The sequence below is a fragment of the Trachypithecus francoisi genome, unplaced genomic scaffold (genome assembly GCF_009764315.1).
Source record: "Trachypithecus francoisi isolate TF-2019V2 unplaced genomic scaffold, Tfra_2.0 Lachesis_group10, whole genome shotgun sequence".
NCBI classification, from domain to species: Eukaryota; Metazoa; Chordata; class Mammalia; order Primates; family Cercopithecidae; genus Trachypithecus; species Trachypithecus francoisi.
Genome location: NW_022681455.1, coordinates 22,570,526 through 22,593,207, shown reverse-complemented (window position 1 = coordinate 22,593,207; position 22,682 = coordinate 22,570,526). Strand labels below are relative to the sequence as shown.

Genomic DNA, 22,682 nt, shown 5'->3' with positions numbered 1-22,682 from the left:
AATGGCGTGAACCTGGGAGGCAGAGCTTGCAGTGAGCCGAGATCACACCACTGCCCTCCAGCCTGAGTGACAGAGCAAGACTCCATCTCAAAAAAAAAAAAAGTTATTTCAGCCAAAGGAGGAATCTGTCAATATCTGGCAGCCCTGAAGTAGAATACAAGTAAATGTGTTGCTGTTGAGTAAAAAAACATTAATTAGATAGTAGACATCAGCCAGGCACGGTGGCTCACGCCTGTAATCAGAGCACTTTGGGAGGCCAAGGCGGGCAGATCATGAGGTCACAAGTTCAAAACTAGCCTGGCCAACATAGTGAAACCCCATCTTTACTAAAAATACAAAATTAGCTGGGCACGTTGGCATGCACCTGTAGTCCCAGCTACTCGGGAGGCTGAGGCAGGAGAATCGCTTCAACCCAGGAGGCAGAGGAGGTTGTGGTGAGCTGAGGTCGCACCACTGCACTCCAGCCTGGGCAACAGTGAGACTCCGTCTCAAAAAAAAAAAAAAAAAAAGGTAGTAGACTTCAAAGGTCATTGCAGAATAATTAAAGAAGCAGATAATGATATTACACTGGAGTACAATGATTATCACAGATATGTTCTTCAAGATGGAAAGGACAAAATCTTCCATTCCACACAATTTTCTTACAAGGTGATATTGAAACCTCTCTCAGCGAGAGTTCGAGAGTTGGGTCTATTTTATCCCTTGAATCCAGGCCTGCCAGCAACCAGGAAGGAAATGATACTATGTAACTTCCAAGGCAGTTGATAAAAGGAAGTAGAGTTTCTGCCTAGTCTTTTTGGTTAGTTGCTTTAGAGAGCTTCCACCATGCTGTGAGGAAGCCCCGAGCATATGGAGAGGCCCTGAGTAGGAATTCTGATGGACAATCCCAGCTGACAGCCAATATCAACTAACAAACATGTGCGTGAAGAAGCCTTCAAGGTATGTTTAGCTCAAGCCACCATTTGGCTGCAATCCACATGAAAGATCCCAAGCAAGAGCCATGAGCAATAACAACAAATTGTTTGTTGTTGTTGTAAACCACAAAATTTGAGGGTAATTTGTTTTGTTTTGTTTTTGTTTTTTGCAGCCATAGATAATCAAAACAACTATTTATAGTCTATCTCACTGAGGATATTCTAACATTAGTCAAAGTATCACCAAATCAGCCCTATGCAGAGAGGCCACTGTTGCAAATGAGTACTTGGCCTGTTTGATTTCATAATACCTTGGCAGGATTAGGTATCACTGGAAGTTGCTAGCTATAGAAGTTTATGAAGCTTCATGAGCAACAGGAAATGTGGAGGCATCAGAAATTTTCACAAAGCAGGACACATCATATCTGTCAAATTTGGTAATAAAGTAACTATCTGGTTCACGTAGGTACTGCTGGAGTAAGCCAGAATTGGAGCAAATAATTTAATTTAAAAGTTATTTCCCCTATTCAATGATGTATACATAGGTCTGTATAACTCCTTAACAAACAATAATATAAAATTTGTTCTTAAAAATAAGCATATTGCTTAATTTAAAATCTTGAAGTTTGCTTCCATACAACCCTTTCTACAAAGACAAGGCTTAAGACATAAATTTGTAATTTGGGGTTGTAATGAAAGTCAAACAGTTGTAATGTCATCTTTATGAACTGCCCTGAAATGTGTCTGTCCAAAGGCAGAATATACATAATAAAATCTTTCATAACAGTACAAAATAATATTTTTGATTTTATGTCTGGGATCATATAAAGTTTCTTATGCTTGAAATGACATTGAAGTAAACTGCCAGAAAAGACTTTTGAGATTTTTTTTTTTTTTGACAAGGACAAACCCATGACATTTTTACAAAGCCTTTGGTCTTAACCTTGGAAATCTGACTGCTTAGGATAAAGGCAGAGAAAATGAGCAAGAAAGCTCTAAAGGTAAGATGCTATTATTAAATGCAAATATATTCATTAAGGAATTGGCCAAACAGGAAGGAATATTCCACTTTTAATGAATTCTTTAAACACACATTTATTCTGCAGGTGTGCATTTTAATTTAACCTTTGAAGCAGTGGTTATCAGTGGAAATGGACCTGGGTGATAAGATGCTATCTAGAACTTATTTTTTTTACCCTTTATGTTATATACATGTAACATGAAATCTTTTAGTCCATTAAAAGCTGTCCATTATTTTCACTTTCATATTCTAGACCTTCTGCAAAGTTACTAAAAGCTCTAATGGAATCATTTTTATGGGAGTTGAAATTTTGAGTTGTATTGCTAGAAATACTTCATATAATGAAAATATTATATGTAATTTTAAAAAATATATCTTCCAAAAATGTTAAAACACTGATGAGGAATTAAAGTATATTTTGCATGTAGTAAAGTTTTGTGACACACAGTGAGATTGGGACAATTATCTGAGTAAGTCAGAACAAACACATGTACATATCTAGTGGCTGCCAACACATACACAGTGAGTAAAATTTGTACAAGTTTTAAAGTTAAACCACTCAAGTAATATGGATAAAATCTACACACCAATGGCATGTTATAGGATTTTGATCAGAGCACTGAAAAAAGGGATTTCATTATTTTCATCATTGTTTGGGTCATCAAGGAGTTTGAAAGGTAAAAATCATTCATAATTTCACCAACAATTGCTTAGGGCCTACAAAACCTACAATGTGATTGACTGTTTTTAACCGTCTAATTTGCTAACCTATAAACAAAAATTTAAAAGGTTTTCAACAAAAATGAGATACAGATCTACACAAGCAAATGCAATGAACGCTTTTTGAAACTACTTGGAAATGGAAAAAGAAATTCTTTCTTGACATTTGATATTAAAGTTCTCTTTAGATTAAAACACATAAATAATTATTTCACTGTTAACTTCATTCATGTAGCTAAGAGTTTGGAAGACAGTTATTTCATATAGTTATCTTCAAAAATTATTCTTAAATGATAAAATATGTACTCCTATATAATTGACATAACCTCAATGAGAAAGCTTTTTATAAATCAAACATGAAAACATTTTCATAATTTCATAGCTGTCTCCTACATATGTACCTATGATTTCCACTTATTCCAATGGATACTTTCTCTGTTTTCAAATGTAGCTGAAATTAAAGACTATCTGTTATTCTGCAGTTAGTAACAGAAACTTATAACTTATATTCATTCACTTTGTTTCTGGATGAAACACACTATTTCTCATCTATTAAGTTAATTTTATAAGATATCAGTACCAAATGGCCTGTAGAAAAGAGAACATTCAAATGCCACATCACCTCTAATGGTAATAATAGCATAGCATCTCTCAAGTGGTCGACAGATAACCTTTTATCTCTTTTTTTAATTTACAAGAATTTTTTGACTTTCATTCCGCTAATGATGTAGAAGTGACAAGTGAAAAAGTTAAATGAAAATTTTATGACACATGCAAGACTCATATTAGTAAAAGAATTCTTAGAGACCAAAATGGCAGATAAATCAAAGACCAATTTGAAGATGAAAAAAATTAATAGCTTCTCATCCCTTATCTGCATAACTCATTAAGAAATAGTCTAACAAACGTATTGTTTTTATAACATGATTTAGAATCACACTCAAATTCTCTTTGACAGTGGCCATGTTTTCTTAAAGACACTGAATTCTTCAGAACATTCCATTTATCTCTCCTCTCTTTGGAAACCCAATTACCTTGGCATTTTTCCTTGAAGTAATAATGTGTTTCAAAATGTGTATTCAAGGTCACATCTTTATCTCCTCACGAAGACTTATCATCAGCTACATAAGAAGCTCGGTGGGCACATAAAAAGGCATATAGAAGTGGGCAGACAGAAGGTAAGAAGAAATATTACCAGTATGGCAGGAGAAAGATTTGGAGTTCCAGTGCCAGTTCTTTCAGTAATTAAATATATTTACCTCACTTTCTTTATTTCTGTAATGTGATATTTGGTTAGAATTACTCCATGTTTCCTCTACCTCTAAAATACTGTGATTTAGACAAATTAGAGATTGTCCAGAAGCTGAGCTTCAGGGTGGTTAATCTTCTTAATGGATGAACAGATTGAAATTGAATTGAACATAGGCAGGAGAAATTGGAAGAGAAGCTATTGTAATATGCAAGTCAAGATAACCTGGAGAGAGGAGGAAAGAGAATTTTATGGAATTAGAGAGACAGGATAATTGTCACCCACCAACTGGTTGAGTGTGATGCAAAGGAAACAAAAGAAAAAGAAATAAACATAACTCTGAGATGTTAAGTGTTGACTGAGAAGCTATTTGAGAGAAAAGATGAATCGTTAAGGATTTTCTTTAATAATTCAGTATATCTTACTTGTAGACATATAGATTGAAATGTCTATCAGGTAATTAGTAACTCAGAAGAGAACTTAGGGAGAGATAAACAGAGCTGGGATCATCTTCCTGGGTGTGACAAGTGAAGTCATGACTTTGAATAAGACAGCCAAAGGGGGCAGTATAAGGTTGAATGGCAACAAAAATTAACATAGATAAGAACTCAAGGAATTATTTAGATTCAGCCATTAAACAATCATGGTAACCAGTAAGAGAAAATAAAACAAACTCAACTATTTATATATTATTTTTGCCATATATTCTATTGTAGATGTTCTACGTGCTTGAAATACACACACCCATATCTTGTGTCTTGGTTAATTTTCCCTCACATTTGCTTAATACATGCTTAATATTTTTGATCCTATTATTGAATGCAAAAAGACTATAGACAGTCTCATCTCCATTGTTGACTGCATGTCAATACAATATCACAAAGTACTGTACTTTGCTTTAACATTTTTGCCTAGTAATAAATTTATTACTCCAACAATTTGATTTGCTTGATGTGATATTTTGGTACTTTAACTTTTTTAGACACTCCATTTTAATCTAGGTTTTTCAACAGCAGCACTACTGACATTTGGATGGCATAATATTTTGTTCTGAGAGCTGCTCTGTGTGTTGTACGATGTTTAGCAACGTGTCTGGTCTCTGCTCACCAGATACCAGCAGCACCTGCACTTCCAGTTATGACAGTCATAAACATCTTCACACATTGCCAAATGTCTCTGGGAGGCAAAATCACCACCTAACTACTTGACCTTTGAAAACCACTCTTTTAGATTGATGGGGTTCAGAACACACTACCCCAAAATATGGCATCTTGGCATTTCAGAAAACAGCAGAAACAGGGAGTTCACTCTGTGAGCTTTTCCCACCCTTCTCCTCTGAAGCAGGCCATAAAAGAATCCTCTGACGTTTCTATAAAGTAGTTCATAAGAACCTTCATTCCAGAAGTAACCTCAAAGACAGAGACACCCAGAAGAATCGGGACATACAGGCTTTGGTAAGTTCCCTATAATATCTTAGATCATACTCCTTTTTGTACAATTATATTTCTACATGACTGTCCACTTTTTATCAACCTTAAGCATAAAAATACACATTTCTCTGTTTCTTTGGTTCTTCATTTCTGAAGGCTCTTTTTCATGTAAATTTATACTGAATAAATCTGTACGTTTTTATTTTGTTACTGTCTTTTGTTATAGGACTGTCAGGCATGAACTTATCTATGGGCAAGAAAAGGAATCTCTTCTCCCCTACAAGATGTGTCACTTGTATATAAGCATTTAATTGGAATTTGCCATTTTTAGAGAAACTGAGTCATTTTCTTCTTTTAATAAGTAGATTTATCTCAATATACTTGATTTTATTCTGCCCCCTACTTGCATATTTTTGTTGCCTACATATCCTTTTTTTTTCTATTTTCTGTTAAACGGAATGTCTTGTGTTTTGGGTGTGTGAGTGTGTGTGTGTGTATGTGTATTTTCTTTTTCTGACAACTTAAAAGGTTTACAATCTGTTTTCCATTTTTGTAAGGGTTACAGTCAGAACTTTGCATCATCTGTTGAAATCGTAACTGATAAAAATCAGCTTGACTATATCTATTGATTCTCAGATATAAACCATTTTTTAAAATGAACATGTTCATACTTCCTTCCACTTTTGATAAGTGTGTTTTTAGTTTCTTTTTAATCTTATTTTCCATTTATTTTATTAGAATTAGTGAGATCCATGATTCTGTGACCTGCCTTTCCCACAAGACTTCTTCATCACCTTGAACTTCTACATTCCCATATGTCATTTAAAAGCCTAGTATTATACATGTTTTAATTACTGTTGGACAATAGAGCACTCCATCAAAGAATTAATTCTTATTTATGTGTCCATTTTCTTCTAGATCAACCGCAATGGTAAGGAGCTTTCCTAAAAAAATAATTCCTTTGGTTATACTGATAAGACATGAATGAATAAATAAGAAAAAAAAGCTAAGCAGACATGTCACAGCTAAGATATTTTAGACAAATTCTAACAGAAAAATGTATTGGAGGATAAAGGGTATGTAGGCTGGATTTGAAGGGTAGCATTTTCTCTGAAGAGCCTGCTCTACTTTTCAATTTGCATCTTTCAATATAGGCAAAAAAATTGGCAGTGGAGGAAGTTAGGGGTGATAGTGTGTCAGCACATGCATGGCCCTAAGAGTTGTTACAATATCAAAATGCTTCTCAGCACAGACCCACCTCCCTGACTTCCCAAGTGCCCTGATTCCTCTAGACTCCCCCAGCCCCTCGCATAGGTCAACCCCTACAGTGTCACCACTATGAAACAATAAAAAAATGAATGCCTATCATTTCAGGGGGCCTCAGGCACCCTGATCTATTGCTATAGCTTTCTGTTCTATTTGATGGTGTCTGTGCTAATTAGAATTTTAAATTATAAAATTTAAAATTATCCCTGGAAGTAAGCATGGCTGAGAGTCCCATTTCCTATTAGATAATAATAAGAGATGATTAACAGATAGACAGGTGATAGATAGATAGATAGATAGACCAGTTGATCCCTAGCTAGAAGTAGGCATGCTTCAGCTCTACTTTCCATCAGATAAGAATTGTGTGTGCCTGTGCCCATACACATAATATTAAAGTGTGAGGAACCTTTCACAAGGAAAGTTATCCACCTCACTTCTGATTAGCATACAGCTAAATATTTAATTATTTTGCCTAAAAAAAAAAATAACTCTGAAAGAGTGAGATTTACATTTGTGAAGTCTCTGGATGCATCATCCTTAAATCTGGCATTATTTTATATCAGGCATTAAAATTTGTCCCAAGGCACACATGACTCAGAACAAGCATGTGACATATAATTCATAGAGATCTCATAGAACTAGACCAGATGATATGAATGGTATAGCAGTAATTAAAAAAAAAAAAAAGAATTATAGGGGAAATTTCCAAATGCTTCCACTATGGTTTTCTTATTTAAGGAGTAAATGCCCTCAAGGAACTGACAAGAGATTAAGAACTTGCATTCTGGGGTCACTAAGGGAAACTGATGATTTCCAAAGCCCTAGCAAAAACAAACACTGAACATGAACACTTCCAAAAGAAAACAAAAGCATGTCTTATTATTATTAAAAGAAAAAACTTTAGAAAAATTGATTTTAGTAGGGTGTAAATGAACAAAGAGACAATTAATGAATGAGGCAGCACCCTAAATGAGTAATGGTTTAGAGAGCCCCTCCCTGCAAAGTGGGCGGGCAGTATTTACAGACAGAAAAATAAAATGACAAACAGAAATAGTGTCATTGATTACAGCTCCTCCTTTGCCTTATTTGGACATATCTGAGCAGTTTGTAGCCTGTAATTGGCTGAAAGCTCAGCTGCTAAGATTGTCCAAGATTCAGCTACTTGTTACAAGAATATATTCTTAATTTAGGTTGCAGTTTGTTTACATACTAAGTTAGATTGCAGTTTACTGAAAATGGGGCAGCATTAGGCCAAATTCAATTCAACAATATGTATGAAATTAATCTAAATAGTAAGATGTAATTAAGTCATTGCATTTTGCTTATTCTAAAAATAGTGCCATTCAAAAAAAACACTATTGATCTTTTCTCCAATGTGCCCTTTACATTGTCTAATATTTTATACAGAAAACAGCACACATACTATTTAATTTTTTAGTCCAAGCATTAGAAGATGACTATTCAGAATTTTTCAATTCATAAACAATACACCTTTAATCATTTCATATTTCACTTTATTTAAGACAATTCACTACTAATATAAATTGAAATATCTTTGTGATACATTTATTCTGAGGATTTTTTTAACTCTTAATTTCTTTCACTCTTTAATATCCCCTAGCATATCTTGCAGTAGACACCTCTTAAGTTATGTGAAGACATTTTTTGTTTTGTTTTTTTGAGATGGAGTCTCACTCTGTAGCCCAGGGTGGAGTGCAGTGGTACGATCATGGCTCACTGCAACCTCCGCCTCCTGGGTTCAAGTGATTCTCCTGCTCAGCCTCCTGAGTAACTGGGACTACTCGGTGGGTGCCTGCCACCACGCCCAGCTGATTTTTGTATTTTTAGTAGATACGGGGTTTCACCATATTGGTCAGACTGCCTGATCTCTTAATCTGCCTGCCTCAGCCTCCCAAAGTGCTAGGACTACAGGCGTGAGCCACCGCACCCGACCTGTGAAGGATTTTAAATATACTTTGCTTCATATATGACAGAAGAAAAAACAAAATTATTCCAAATTTAAAAACAGATAAACAGAAGAAAATACAACCTTTGTTCCAAATTAGGAATAAAAACCAATCTGATGTTACTTAATGTTAAAAATTAGAGTTCTTTAGAAAAGATGGCAAACTTGTTTATTAGTTTCAGGTACTAAACATAGTATGGGAATTTTAGCATCATTTGAGCTATTTATTCAGCTACTTGACGTAAATCAATCATCAGCCCCCAGTTTCATCACAAGACCTCAGACTAAAAATGGCAAACGAAGTTTTGTAAAGTTTTAAAACATACAACGCGATTCTTACTGAACTTCTTTATTGTTCTAAATTAAGGGCACAGTTTGATAAAGAGAAAGGCTGACAAAAAAGCACACATAAAAATTAAGGTGAAAGGGGATAACATGCACGGCAGTTAAAAGAATAGGACAACTATGATTTTTGCATAAAATATGTCTTTGCATTATTTATATATTACAATATTCCATTCACAGGAAATGTGGGGCTGTGGAGCAGCAAGGAAACACACAATAAATTTTACAGAGAAACATGTACCTCTTTGCAGTCAAATAAATCGACTGACTGCCACTGAATAAACACAGCTTAGGTTTTCTTAGATTGCTCTTATCCTGGCTATCTACAAATGTTGCAACACCTTTAAATTTTAAGATTAAGTTGTCAGTGTCAGTTCTTGTAACAGATTTTCTTACTCTTAAGTTTATAGGAGAGGAGGAGAATATAGAATAATGTAAATTTCTCTGCCACACAGCTCTGCTTTCTTAATAATTCAGACTTCCGCCATCCAGGGAAAAAATGAATACCTAATGTGAATATATGGAATCCTGACCCAGCTTTCAGATTGAGAGAGTCTATGAATCATCACATTTGATGTTTATGATTCAAAATGCAGGATTGCCTTAAACTAAGGCAATTAGGAAGATAGTTTTTCAGAGACGTTAGTCTTCGTTAAGATTTCTAGGTCCCCATAAGAGCACTTAGTCAGATAATTGCTAAAGCACATATGTGGCTCTAGGAACTATGGAAAAAGTAAATGCCATAGGAAGATTATTTTTTAATTTACCTCATTCATCAGTCTATTGTAAGAGACAGCAAATTTGAAACTAAAGGTCACAGGCTGCTTTAGATGCATGGACTTAAAAATTAGAGAAAGTCATCAATAAAACTTAGTTCTTATTCATTATAATCATTTCATTCAGGAAATTTTCAAAAGGTGAATGGAATTTTTAAGCCCATGAAAGATGAATTTTTGTCACCTTAACCCCAGAGTGGCTCAGGGTCAGAGAAGGTAGAGAGATCATAAGTTAATAACAGTTTACACACTCCTATCCTTGAAAAGAGTGGAAATTACTGGCTAGAATTTCAGTTTATTACATGGTATAACAGGATGATGGGTGTAAGAGTGTTTGTGTGTGTGTGTGTGTGTGTGCGCACGCACGTGTGTGTTTGCCCTGGAAAACTACTGTATCACTTCCCCAAAATAAACTCTTAAATCAGGGGTTATAGCTTGTTGTCTTAGAAGTGGGTCCACAGGATGTTTACAAGAGAATTCATTTCCCAGCCTTCCTCACATGACTCCTGATTTTCCATGAAGTAATAATTGTTCCTTCATTTAACTCAACTGTAGAATTATTAGGTTGGTGCAAAAGTGATTGCAGTTTTTACCATTTAAAAGTAAAGCCCAAAACCGCAATTACTTTTGCACTGAACTACTTCTTTCGTATTCTTGACCTTTAGTCTCTCCAGGCTTCTGTTTCTTCATCTGTAAACTGGAGAGAATAATACCACTTAACACATATGTTAAAATCAAAAGAAATAAACAGATGAAGATGTACATTGAAAGTACCATACAGATATGCTATTTTTAAAAAGAGAAAATGTATTTTTTAAAAGACAAAATGTAAAAAGAAACAAAATGAGGGAAATTTAATGACAGTGTAACAAGGGACTGAAAATTCTGATTTCTCAATCCTTATTCTATATCTCTTGGTATTTAGTGTAAAAATGTTTAAATCTTTACCTAGCAATCTTGAGGAAGAAACTTGATAACTGACAATACGTGAGACTGTTACTTCAGCGAAATATAATCCTATATATTCAACAAACTGTAGAGAAACAAGATAAATTTTAAAGTAAATGACTTCTGTAGTTTTATAGATCCTCCAAACCAAACTAGTCTCAGATCTCACCTTCATCATCTCTCTCATTTCCTTTTGGCCTAATTAATCAAAGTCCTTCCTAGAATGTTCATTTCTGGCCAATATGTCTTCCTGAATATGAATAAGAAATAAAATACCATTTGATGTTTGAAATTATGGGGGTAATCTCAGTGACGGAAATAGATAACCAGGAAAAGGGAAACGAATGCCTGATTCATTATATTCATGAAGATGTCAAAGGTTTATAAAGCCAAGATCTGGGAAAGAGAAAACCGTAAGACTTCCGGATCTCCTCTGGTGAAGTGTGTTTCCCGCAACGATCACCAACATGAACATCAAAGGATCGCCATGGAAAGGTATGTGTGACAACTCACTGGGTTGTTGGTTGTATCAACACTCCTGTGGGGGGGATTAATGTGAAATTTTAACTAATAAGAGGTTGCAGGCTTACAATGTTTAGAAGTGCAATCTAATGATTGCTCTAGGAAGCAATTATACAAGGGCACCATAGAACAGAACAATGGTTCTCAAACAGGGAAATCCTCTCTTCTCCCAGAGGCATTTGGCAACGTTAGGAGGTGTTTTGGGTTGTCTTAACTGAGGTGGGGAAGTGAGGGAAAAGTGCTATTGGTATCTAATGGGTAGAGATCAGGGATGCTACTAAACATCCTTCAATGCACGGGACAGCCCCCAGAACAAGAAATTATTCAACTCAAAATGCCAATAATATCAAGATTGAGAAACTCTGGACTAGAATAAGACTCAAAGAGTCTATGGGTCCAATTTGCCACAACTCTCAAAGGGACAAAGTAACATTTTCTGGTTATCAGGCCTCTAATGTGGATTGGCCAACTCAAATCAACCTGATGAAACTTTCAATTGTGAAGCCATAAAATAGACACTAATAGCAGAATTGTCTTTTCTATTCTTTGTCAATTTGGTTCAAGCCAAATGACATTTCAAAAGGAAAAACAGGCTGCCTAGTAATAACTAATCACCTTTACTTTCTTGGTTGACATTTGCAAGGAAAATAAATTAGTAACAACCACAAAATTTGTTTCTAATGAAATGAAGAACAAAAGCATGTGTCTATTTTATCTCATCTTGGGCTTTAAAAATCCCTTCCATGCTAAATGTGCAGATAAATGTACTCAGAGATACAGAACATCTATCCAGTTGTGAATTTCCTAGACCTGCTATTCCAATTTCTGTATCCACAAAGCACATTTTATTTACACATACAGATAAAATATACATTTGGTTTCATCATATGATTATAGTATGCATAAAATAAACTTTTTGGAAGCATCATGTTTTTGAAAAATTAAAAGTCTATAATAGGAATCATCTCAAACAAAAATTTTATTTTACAACTAAAAGGTCACTTCCTACACTAAACAATTTTTCAGGTATTTTTAAGTGTTTAGGTTTAGGTACTTTTTCACAAACTAATCTTTAGCATTTGCGTAGTTTTATCTTGGATATTTCCGATTGCATTTATTAAAGGTTTTGACGGACTTAAGTTTTGTGATAAACACGGTTTTATATTGGGCATTCTTTTGGGGTAGTGTCACTGAAGTTAACAAGTGATTTAAATTTGGTAGCTATATATCATTTCTTTCCTTTTGAAAGTATAAGTTATTGATATGTTACAGGACTGTAACTGTCCATTTGCTGAGATAGCAAATTGATGGCAAAGCTTTGAAAACCTTCGACAATGATCAGAGTGTTTTGTAATTAGAGCAGGAAAAGTGGAAAAAATCAAGCTTTCTGGGGCCTCTGTTGCGATGCAATCAATCAAAGGCAAAGAACTTGTTGTTCTTTATAAGCGATGGCAACAACCTACGTAAACACTGAGCCATCACAGCTACTCATGCGGCCCCCATTACACAGATGCAGACTGAGAGCCCACAGGTGTACGTGACGTGACAAGACGATGTGCAAAGACCACAGTATTGGCATCATGCCTCTCTCACCCACTAATAATACGACTTGGGGAAAAATCATTTAACTTCCCTAAGCCATCTGTTTCATCAATATAATTTGATAATTACAAAGGCCCAGTGTATCTCACAAGGTTATTATGAAGCTCAAATATACAAAAAAATTTAATGCTTTTGGCAGTGTCAAACAAATACATGGGATTATTACGGTGAGTTAGCAGATCTAAGCTACAGCATTATTTTTATGTCAGAATTCTCTTCATACTCAGTATTAGCAATCAAACAATCATGTGTTTATTCTTATCAAGCAGGATGATAAATTGAAAGGATCAACAGTGCTGTTTTTGTTATATCAGTGTCTAAAATGTAAATTATCAGACACACCTAGTTAAAAAAAAATGACAAACTCCTGGACAGCCTGACTGCGGAAAATCTGCAGAAACTCACAAGACATTAAACTATCTTAAGAGAATGACCCGAACACCCTAGCTCAGAATTAATTTAAGCTCCAAATATTTGCAAAGTACAGAAGCACTTCTGGGAACCATACAAAAATGCAGAAGTAACCCACTTCTCAAACTATATATCTGTGCAAACATAATTATATATATATATATCTACATTTACACAGTGGAAGGCATTAGTTCTTCCCCCATCCCAGCCATTACAGTACCAAATCAGGCAGCTCAGGGCAGTGGGGAGCAATAAGGCTTTCCTCGGCAGGATTACTTTTGAAAACCTCCGTGGAATAGATCATCTCAGAGTGGTTCGCATTCTTATTTAAGCAGGGTCCCTCCTGCTGCTGCTGGTGTCAAACCTGCTCCTGTGCCAGAACGTGGCCCCCTTGCCCGTCTGTCCTGGTGGGGCTGCCAGATGCCAGGTGACCCTTCGAGACCTGTTTGACCGCGCAGTCGTCCTGTCCCACTACATCCATAACCTCTCCTCAGAAATGTTCAGCGAATTCGTAAGTACCATGCTTCTGGCTTCCTCCCTGAAGGAGACTTCCCATGATCTATTGGGCTCTACTACATGTTAACCTAGAAAACCTCCCAAGCCAAATTTCAAATGTTACACTTCAACATGTGAAAGAAGACACCAGCTCATAAGATGTGGAACAAGAAGAAAGGGACAGTGCCATGAAATCGCAAAGATTCTCAAAGAATGTAATGACTTTTAAATTTTTTCTTTAATTCACTTTATTTTTAAAAAATAAACAAAATTTAAACACCTGACCTAAAGCATGCTTAGCTGGGGCTGAGGAGAAGGAAGAGTGTTGATTTCTTATTCTTGAATGTAGGGGTCAGACTCCACAGGCATTCTTCACTTAGCACAGAATAGATATCCAATAATGAAGAACTGCACTGCAGCAAATTGGGTGGATTGAATAGAGTTAAACTGAGCTGAATCCATGCTGGAGAAAATAAACAATTAATAACTTCAAAAACCCCAAAATGCTAGAAATCATTTTTCTGGGATTTTCATTGTATGGGTTTATAATTACAATAAAGGGCTAGTTTAGAATTGGAAACCAGTGCTTTTTTCTTTCTTTTCCTCCCTTCCTTCCTTCCCTCATTCCTTCCTTCCTCCCTTCCCTTCCCCTTCCTTACTTCCCTCCCTCCCTAGTTCCCTTCCTCCTTCCTTCCTTCCTTCTTTCCTTCCTTCCTTCTTTCCTTCCGTCCTTCCTTCTTTCCTTCCTTCCTTCCTTCCTTCCTTCCTTCCTTCCTCCCCCTCTTTCTTTTCTTTTTCAGAAATATGTACTCTATGTCTGAATAACCTATTTTGGAAATCATAGGTTAACTCTTCTAGGTCAATCAAGGAGCAGACAATAGATTACTGCTTTAATAAATCAGGGGCCTCCATAGAGAATAAATGTACATTTATAAAATTATTTTTACTCTCTGATTTCTCTTTCATCCTCCATTTTTGACTGGCCATCTTTTGTCTTCCAAATCTTCCTAGTAATTCCTTTGGACTTTTATAAGTTTTGCTAAAGACTAGTCTTTCCTGTCAATTTGTTAGCTCATTTTTTATTTTGCTCTTATCCTCAGTCCATTGTTTATATTTCCTAAAATTGTGTGCCCTGTGTTTCTGACTTATTTTGTCATAATAAAAAAAAAGTTGTATTCCATGTCTATCATGAACTTAGTAAGGTACAGGTGTGTGGACTCTGAGAAACTTTTTAGAGAAAAGTTATAATTTTATAATGCCTATTAAGAGAAGTCTATCAGTTTAGGCCCACAGTAAATAAGAGATTAAGTGAATACATGTAAATACATTTGCACTATGTCATTTGGCTCAAATGCTGAAGAAAGATGATTCTCAATACAAAATGTATTGTTTCATATTTTTGGTATTTTTAGCATTTGCTTTCCAAATAGTAACTTGTGTGATTTGTGTGAATGGTAAAAGTAAACAACAAGGGAATTGCAAAGAAGGGAAAGATTGAGATTTATGAAAGCTAGATGAAAAAATGAGTTTACAGAGATAATGGGGGAGAAGTAGGCAAAAGGGTTACTTTCTTAATTCTTTAGTTTTCATTTTTATGTAGCTCTAATTTTTAAAAATTACACATCTGTCAAATGTATTAGTATTCTGGTAATGGATTCATTTATTCAATGCCCAAACAACCCCAACTAATTGAATTCGTCTCATCATTTCCAGGATAAACGGTATACCCATGGCCGGGGATTCATTACCAGGACCATCAACAGCTGCCACACTTCTTCCCTTCCCACCCCTGAAGACAAGGAGCAAGCCCAACAGATCAATGTGAGTCCTTCATCCAGGCTTTGCACCAAAACAACCAAGGCAGTACACCGTATTATCATGGTGATAGGTTATTAGAGGTGCTGTAATACAGTGGTAATTGTACACGCAGAGAAAAATATAGGAAGAATAAGAAATCGAAAAATTACATTATGTGGTTGATGAAATATGAGTCAAATCAAATGCTAAGTAAAGATGGTAGCGGCAATCTAAATAGCAGATCCGTACATTGTCCTTGCAGATAAAATTATTTTAACCAATGCCTTGTTGCTAGGATTGTATATATACTATATGAAAGTTTGAACTGAATTCAACTTCTGTGGGTAAATATACATTTATGCATATGTAAGAAAAACAAATGCAGTTGTATTTATTACATGTTACTCGTGACTCCTATATCAACAGCATGCTACATTACTGACCCCTGCACTATTGGAGCCATCTTTTCTGGACTTTCAAGACTCTACTCTGGTTCTATTTCTGCTTCTCTGACACCTACTTTTTCATTCTTCACTGACTCTTCTGCCCTCTCTTACTTCTTAGTTAAAAGTCACCACTCCCCTCACACACACACACACAAAAAACAGATCCTGTAAAACATAATATTTTGCTTTTCACAGCTACAACAATTGCCACTGTTCTAATGACTACCAAGTCTGTGTATCAGCCCCAATCATGTATCTCAGCTTCAATCTTCTGTTGCTGTAATTTCTCCCTTTTGGTTGTCTACCATAATCACAGCCTTAACATGATTTAAAACAAACATCTTTATATACATGCCCCCTACAAATTCAATGTATTCTCCATTTACAATTTTAGGAATGGCACCAACATTTCTGTCTGCTATGTTCATTAATAATAATTATGATAATAAGAGAAGGAGGAGAAAGAGAAAGGGGAGAAGGAGGAGGAAGAGGAAATATTTATTGAGATCTACAGGTTGAGTTATCACTAATCAGAAATCCCAAATACTCCAGAATCCTAAGTTTTTTGAACACCTACATGATGCTAAAAAAATAAAATGCTCATTGGAGTATTTCAGATTTCAGATTTTTAAATTAGGAATGCTTAAATTGTACTACATTGCCAGGCACTTTATGGGCATTACTGTATTTAATCCTCATAAAAATCCTATAACATGAGGTACTGTTATTACACTTACTGAGATAAGGAAACTGAGGCTCAGAAAGGCTATGGAATTTATACCAGTCACATGGCTAATAAGCAGTGAACCTGGGCTTCATTCAATTCAAAACCCTTACTCTTAATCATTGTGTTGCAATGCTCCTAGAAAAACTACACTGATACTCACTTTATGGCCTGTACCTCTTTATAGCTCCTTTCTTTCATATCCTCATACATGTTTCCATTGCAATGTCCATTTATTTCTTCTTTATTCTTTTTGTTACCACTAGACTAGTTCACGTACTTCTACAAAGTAAGCATTTTACATCAGAGATAATCAGCTACTTGGAGTCTCCTACACGATCCTGGTAGTAAGCAAAAACTAGGCAGCCAGAACTCCATTGTGAATTCCATGGTTATTCAAGATAACATTGGTTCCATCTTACTCACCTGCATAAGCCAAGAGAACAGACTGCTCTGCCAGCAGCATGGGGCAGGGGTTGCATAGATCAAGGAAAGCATGTTGATGAATTCCATGTCACCTTCATTGTCTCTTCGTTCTAGGATCCCCAAATAAAACTACAAATCAAAAATTATGAATAGTTCGATGAACAATTTGATTCATTAGTATGAATGAATGCTTGGATGAGCGTGATTTGGGCCCCTTGACATGGACCCCAGTGGAATATATTTCTCACAAGTCAGATACTCTGGGCACCTACTGAGTTCCGGCAAAACTTTAGTTTCTCCCCAAGGACAAGCAAATCAATCAAATACAAAAGATCTTGCTAAGTGGACAGATGGTAGAATTTCAGAGGAAAGACAAAATTCTTCATTTTATCAATTAGAACTCTCATTAGAAAAAGTGGTTATTGAAATAAGCCAGACTTTTTTTTTTAATTTTAGCAAAGTTTAGGCCAATAGTTTAAATTTTACATTTCTAAACTTCTATCACCTAAAGAAAAATATACCTACACATAGAAATAAAAAGAGATATTTTCGTCCAGCCTGTCTAAGCAAAAATCACATGTAACTAACCCCATTGTATTTTACCTATTTTAATGCAATTATTCTATATGGTTTCGTAGCAAAAAGACTTTCTGAGCCTGATAGTCAGCATTTTGCGATCCTGGAATGAGCCCCTGTATCATCTAGTCACAGAGGTACGTGGTATGCAAGAAGCCCCGGAGGCTATCTTATCCAAAGCCGTAGAGATTGAGGAGCAAACCAAACGGCTTCTAGAGGGCATGGAGCTGATAGTCAGCCAGGTGAGTAGCCTCCTGGTGCTTCTTTGTTTTTCTCATTAATATAAGCGGTGACCTCTGTGATAAGAAATATTTCCCTTTGAAAGAAGAAAATTTCAGCATTCCATATGCTAGACCGCTATTAAATAAAGCAAGAGCCTAGTCGTTCATAGTCATAGATTCTAATGTAAATGAATCTTAGAATGCTATTTGACGAATGTCACTTTCCCTACTCTATATGCAAAACCACAAAAGACTTGCCCCTTCCTGAGGACAGGAAGTTACGTGTTTTCAAGGGAGAGAAAACTAGAGAATAGAATCTGCAAGATACATGTTTTCTGCAGAGTATCCCAGGACACCCACTATTGAAAATTCTGGTCAGATGCTTTCTCTTTTCTCCCCTTACCAGAGGATGAGAGTGGGAAGGGAGAAAGAAGAAAACCAAAATCAGATTAGATGGGCCCTCAGCCACTCACCCCGATCTGCTGCACAGACTTGTCAGGGAGGAGCAGATATTAACATGACAAGACAATGACATCAGTGCACACAGGTTGCATTGATTTCAGGGGATCCCACAAGCACTAGATGGCAGGGAGCCACAAAAGAAGGGGATATATCTTTTCTGGAATGTCTTTGTTTTGTAATTTATAGAAAGTTGCCTCATTCTAAATTTTGTTTTTTCTTGGGACTCCAAAATCAAAACTCATGTCATTGTACTTAATCTTCCCCAAATAATCTGTCATATTTAGATTGTGTTAGTATTTGCAGTAGATATCTCCATTCAGATGGGATAATTTCAACATTAGTGAGATAATACCTAAACAGCTTCTGAGGTTTTCAGGGATAATGTACCATCTAAAGAAAAATATATGATTATAGGAATAATAACAGGAACAATTTTGTATTTCTCTTTTTGTGTACTAAGTACATGTTATCATGTATCATTTTTGTTATTTTCATGGGAGAAAATATATCTAAAACAAACACAAAGTACATATTAACCTTGGAATGTATGATTACTGTAAACCTAATTTCTGAGGTCACTAATTTGTTCTATAGTACTCCATTTTCTGTTCTTTTTTCTCTACCACTTATTTATTTATTCTTGTTCATATCATTATCCCTTACACAGTAAATTTTGTCTTAGGGCTCAAGTACCAAAAATTAAAACTAAAAACATAAAGCCAGTCAATGAATACACACACACACATGCACACACACACAGGCGTGCACACACACACACACTTTAATTCCAACAGGGAATCCCAGATTTGAAAAATATTCTCACTCTGTAGAAAAAGGTTTAGTAGATCCGTGTCTACATCCAGATTTATACCTAATAGCTCTCCAAACTAGCTGACATCCCTAAAGTTGCTAAAATGGTTACTTGGTCTCTAAGAACTCTGGGCTTTCCTGGTTTGCAAAGGCTTACAGAGTGTGAAGAAACATAGCATGCCCTCTGTTGTGCTGTTCAGCCTCCTTTTGTTATCACAGCCATGCCCCCAACCCTACCACACAGCCCTCACCACTGAAGGGTTGCTGCCAGCAACCCCCTGACCTTTTGTTTTTTTTAGACAAGGTCTCACTGTGTCACCCATGCTGGAGTGCAGTGGCTTGATCATTGCAATCTCTGTCTCCCGGGTTCAAGCGATCCTCATGCCTCAGCCTCCCAAGTAGCGGGGACAACAGGTGTGCACCAATAGGCTTCGCTAATTTTTGTGTTTTTTTTGTAGAGATGGGGTTTCACCATGTTGGCCAGGCTGTTCTTGAACTCCTGACCTCAAGCCTCCCAAAGTGCGTGAACCAGAGTAAACCACCCTGCCCGGCCTGTACCCCTTTCTTGTAGGTGCTTTTCCCAGCACCTCCCAGCCCAGGGACCTCAAAAGAAAGCAATTGTTTCCCCTAGAAATTTGAGGAAATGAAAATCTCCTGACTGCTTAGCAGCTTTTCTTAGTCATGATCATCACTAAATTATCTGTACCCCAAAGCATCAAGTACAAGTACATCTTTTTTAAAGTTTTTGGAACATACACTAGATAGGGAATAGATTGAGTTCAAAGCAGGAAGAAAATAAAGGATGTCAGGAAGAATAAAGCACAAAGGATACATCAGGGACAAGACTGGGGAAATGGGGAAATGAAATAGTTCCTCGAGTGAGAGCACCGAAGCGAGCTACTCCATTGTCTCTTGGTCAAATCTTTGTCGATATTTACATAGTACCTTTCCAGTTCTTCATCTGTCTACTCCTGCAAAAACATACTTCATCTGTGATCACATAGACGTCAGAAAACCTAAACGTGTATTCTGCTTCTAGTTTTTAGATGAATAGGTTTCTGATACACTGGCCCAGATATACAAACATCATTGCCTTTGTCTAAAACTTTACATTCATATCTCATTCTCAATTCTTAATCCAACAGTTAGAAAGAACAAGGACATACAAATGCTAATAATATGAAGAATAAGTCACTGTTTTTTTGTGATTAGGTTCATCCTGAAACCAAAGAAAATGAGATCTACCCTGTCTGGTCGGGACTTCCATCCCTGCAGATGGCTGATGAAGAGTCTCGCCTTTCTGCTTATTATAACCTGCTCCACTGCCTACGCAGGGATTCACATAAGATCGACAATTATCTCAAGCTCCTGAAGTGCCGAATCATCCACAACAACAACTGCTAAAGCCCACATCCATTTCATCTATTTCTGAGAAGGTCCTTAATGATCCATCCCATTGCAAGCTTCTTTTAGTTTTATCTCTTTTGAATGCATGCTTGGGTGTAACAAGTCTCCTCTTAAAAAATAAAAACTGACTCCTTAGAGACATCAACATCTAAAATGCCGATTTGTCAAAGTTTCTTCACTTCATTTAATAGAAAATCCAAAGAAAATCTATCACTCCCATTGAGAAGTTCTTATCAGAATGTGTCACAAAAAACAGAATCTAGCCTTGCACATAAGACAATTAACAGCTTACTTTAAAATCACAGTAGATTACTGTGGGTCAAGTGATTAGAATCTTCGAGTTAGATTGTTAATCATGCAGTCATTCTACAAAGAAGATTGAATTCTCGGGGTTCTTTATGAAAGCAGGCCTGTTCTGTGAGTTCACTTTCAGTGTTATGACAGACAGTATAACAGCTGTGCAACTGCAGTGCCTCCAAATAGCATGAAGTTTACTGAGCAGTCTAAAAACTGTTCGGATATAAACATGACATAGCTTTCTCTTTTTCTAATAGCTGTATTCAATCATTCTCTACTAAATTCCCATCTCTTTCGCATTATCTTACACACATTTTATGTTCTAGCAATTCTGGGTCTAACAAGTCCAGTCCAGTCAGGTTTCAACTCCTTGTTTATTTATTTATTTATTATTTATTATTATTATTTTTTTAGACGGAGTCTCACTCTGTCCCCTAGGCTGGAGTGCAGTGGCACGATCTCCACTCACTGCAAGCTCTGCCTCCCGGGTTCACGCCATTCTCCTGACTCAGTCTCCCGAGTAGCTGGGACTACAGGTGCCCGCCACCATGCCCAGCTAATTTTTTGTATTTTTTAGTAGAGATGGGGTTTCACTGTGTTAGCCAGGATGGTCTTGATCTCTTGACCTCATGATTCACCAGCCTCGGCCTCCCAGAGTGCTGGGATTACAGGTGTGAGCCACCGCGCTCTATATTTAAATTATTTAATGCTTTTCTCTCCTGCTGTGATGGATCAAAGGACCTAACAGAGAAAGCAGATGTGGTCAGTTCCTGCAACTTTTCTTCCCCCTCTCTATTCTGGATTCCTTTACCTGTGTTGGAATGGGATAGAGGATTAGGAGAGATGAAAAAGTTCAAACATCACTGACTTAGTTAGTACTATTGTGCCCTTCCCCTTGCTGACAGGGACTGACCTTGGATTTTCTCTGAGTAGTGGGTGTCTTTCTAGTGGAGTTGATTTGTAATTTCCAAGATACCAACTAGTAGGGACACCACACAGTATAGTTTCTTTCCCAGGGGAAATGCTCTGGCTTGATTCTCCTATTCGCCCCATAGCTCTGCCATCTGTAGCATTCTCCACGGCCTCTGCTATTGTTCCCCTTATCCTGCAGGAACTCTGTTGAAGAAAACTGGCATGAGGTCAGCTATGTGTCAACCACCCCACAGGAAACTCATGCATCATAACCTCTCCAAGCAATGGAGTAGCAATAGGACTAGGTCATGGCTGACTCCTTCCCGGGGTCTCTACCAGTTCCCTTCTCTCATTGACATAGACACAGAGTAGATCAGAAGCTGGATTCATTAGCAGACATTCACCTCAGGAATGAGATGCTAGTCTTTCCTTCTTTAAAACATAGTGAGTAATTATTTCTATCAGCAATTATCTTGGAGAGTCAACCTCACGAACATTCTCTACTAGGTCACTGAATTATAACACCCTCCTCAAACACCTAATCTTCTATTTATTGAATATGGAGGGAGGTGACTGGATGAGGGTCCCTAAGCTTGTTTAGTGACCTCTAAAGAACCTAAAATGAGGCTAACGTCATTGCAAGCTCCCCTTAGAAGGCAGCGGTATTATCAGGCTGGTTTTGCAGCAGCTTCTGGGCTTTAGCAGGGATTTCTAGAAAACAGACAATGGAAAACATCACTTTCAACTTTCTGATAGACATTAAATAAAAAGGTGAGGGGGCAGAACAAAGGGGAAGGGAGAGAGAAGGGAGGAAAGATAAGAAGAAGAAAAATGAACAAAAGGCTTGGGTCTTTAAGACGTTATTAGAATACTGCCCTTGGTGAAGACCTAAATCTCCCTTAATTTTTACACCCTAAAAGCAAATATGATCTCATATAC

At 36.6% G+C, this 22,682-nt stretch overlaps 1 protein-coding gene across 2 annotated transcripts; it reads left to right on the top strand.

Annotated features, from left to right (window-relative positions):
• The first annotated feature begins 5,092 nt into the window (after positions 1 to 5,092).
• PRL (prolactin) lies at positions 5,093 to 20,688 on the top strand. Of its 2 annotated transcripts, none has more exons than XM_033216367.1 (6): positions 5,093 to 5,358; positions 11,006 to 11,130; positions 13,506 to 13,681; positions 15,379 to 15,486; positions 17,697 to 17,876; positions 20,340 to 20,688. In XM_033216367.1, the coding sequence occupies exons 2-6, from the start codon at positions 11,103 to 11,105 to the stop codon at positions 20,529 to 20,531; spliced, it is 684 nt and encodes a 227-aa protein (XP_033072258.1). In that variant the 5' UTR covers positions 5,093 to 5,358; positions 11,006 to 11,102; the 3' UTR covers positions 20,532 to 20,688. The 2 variants fall into 2 exon arrangements, with proteins under 2 accessions (XP_033072258.1, XP_033072257.1); XM_033216366.1 differs by having other exon boundaries at positions 13,503 to 13,681.
• The last annotated feature ends 1,994 nt before the right edge of the window (positions 20,689 to 22,682 follow it).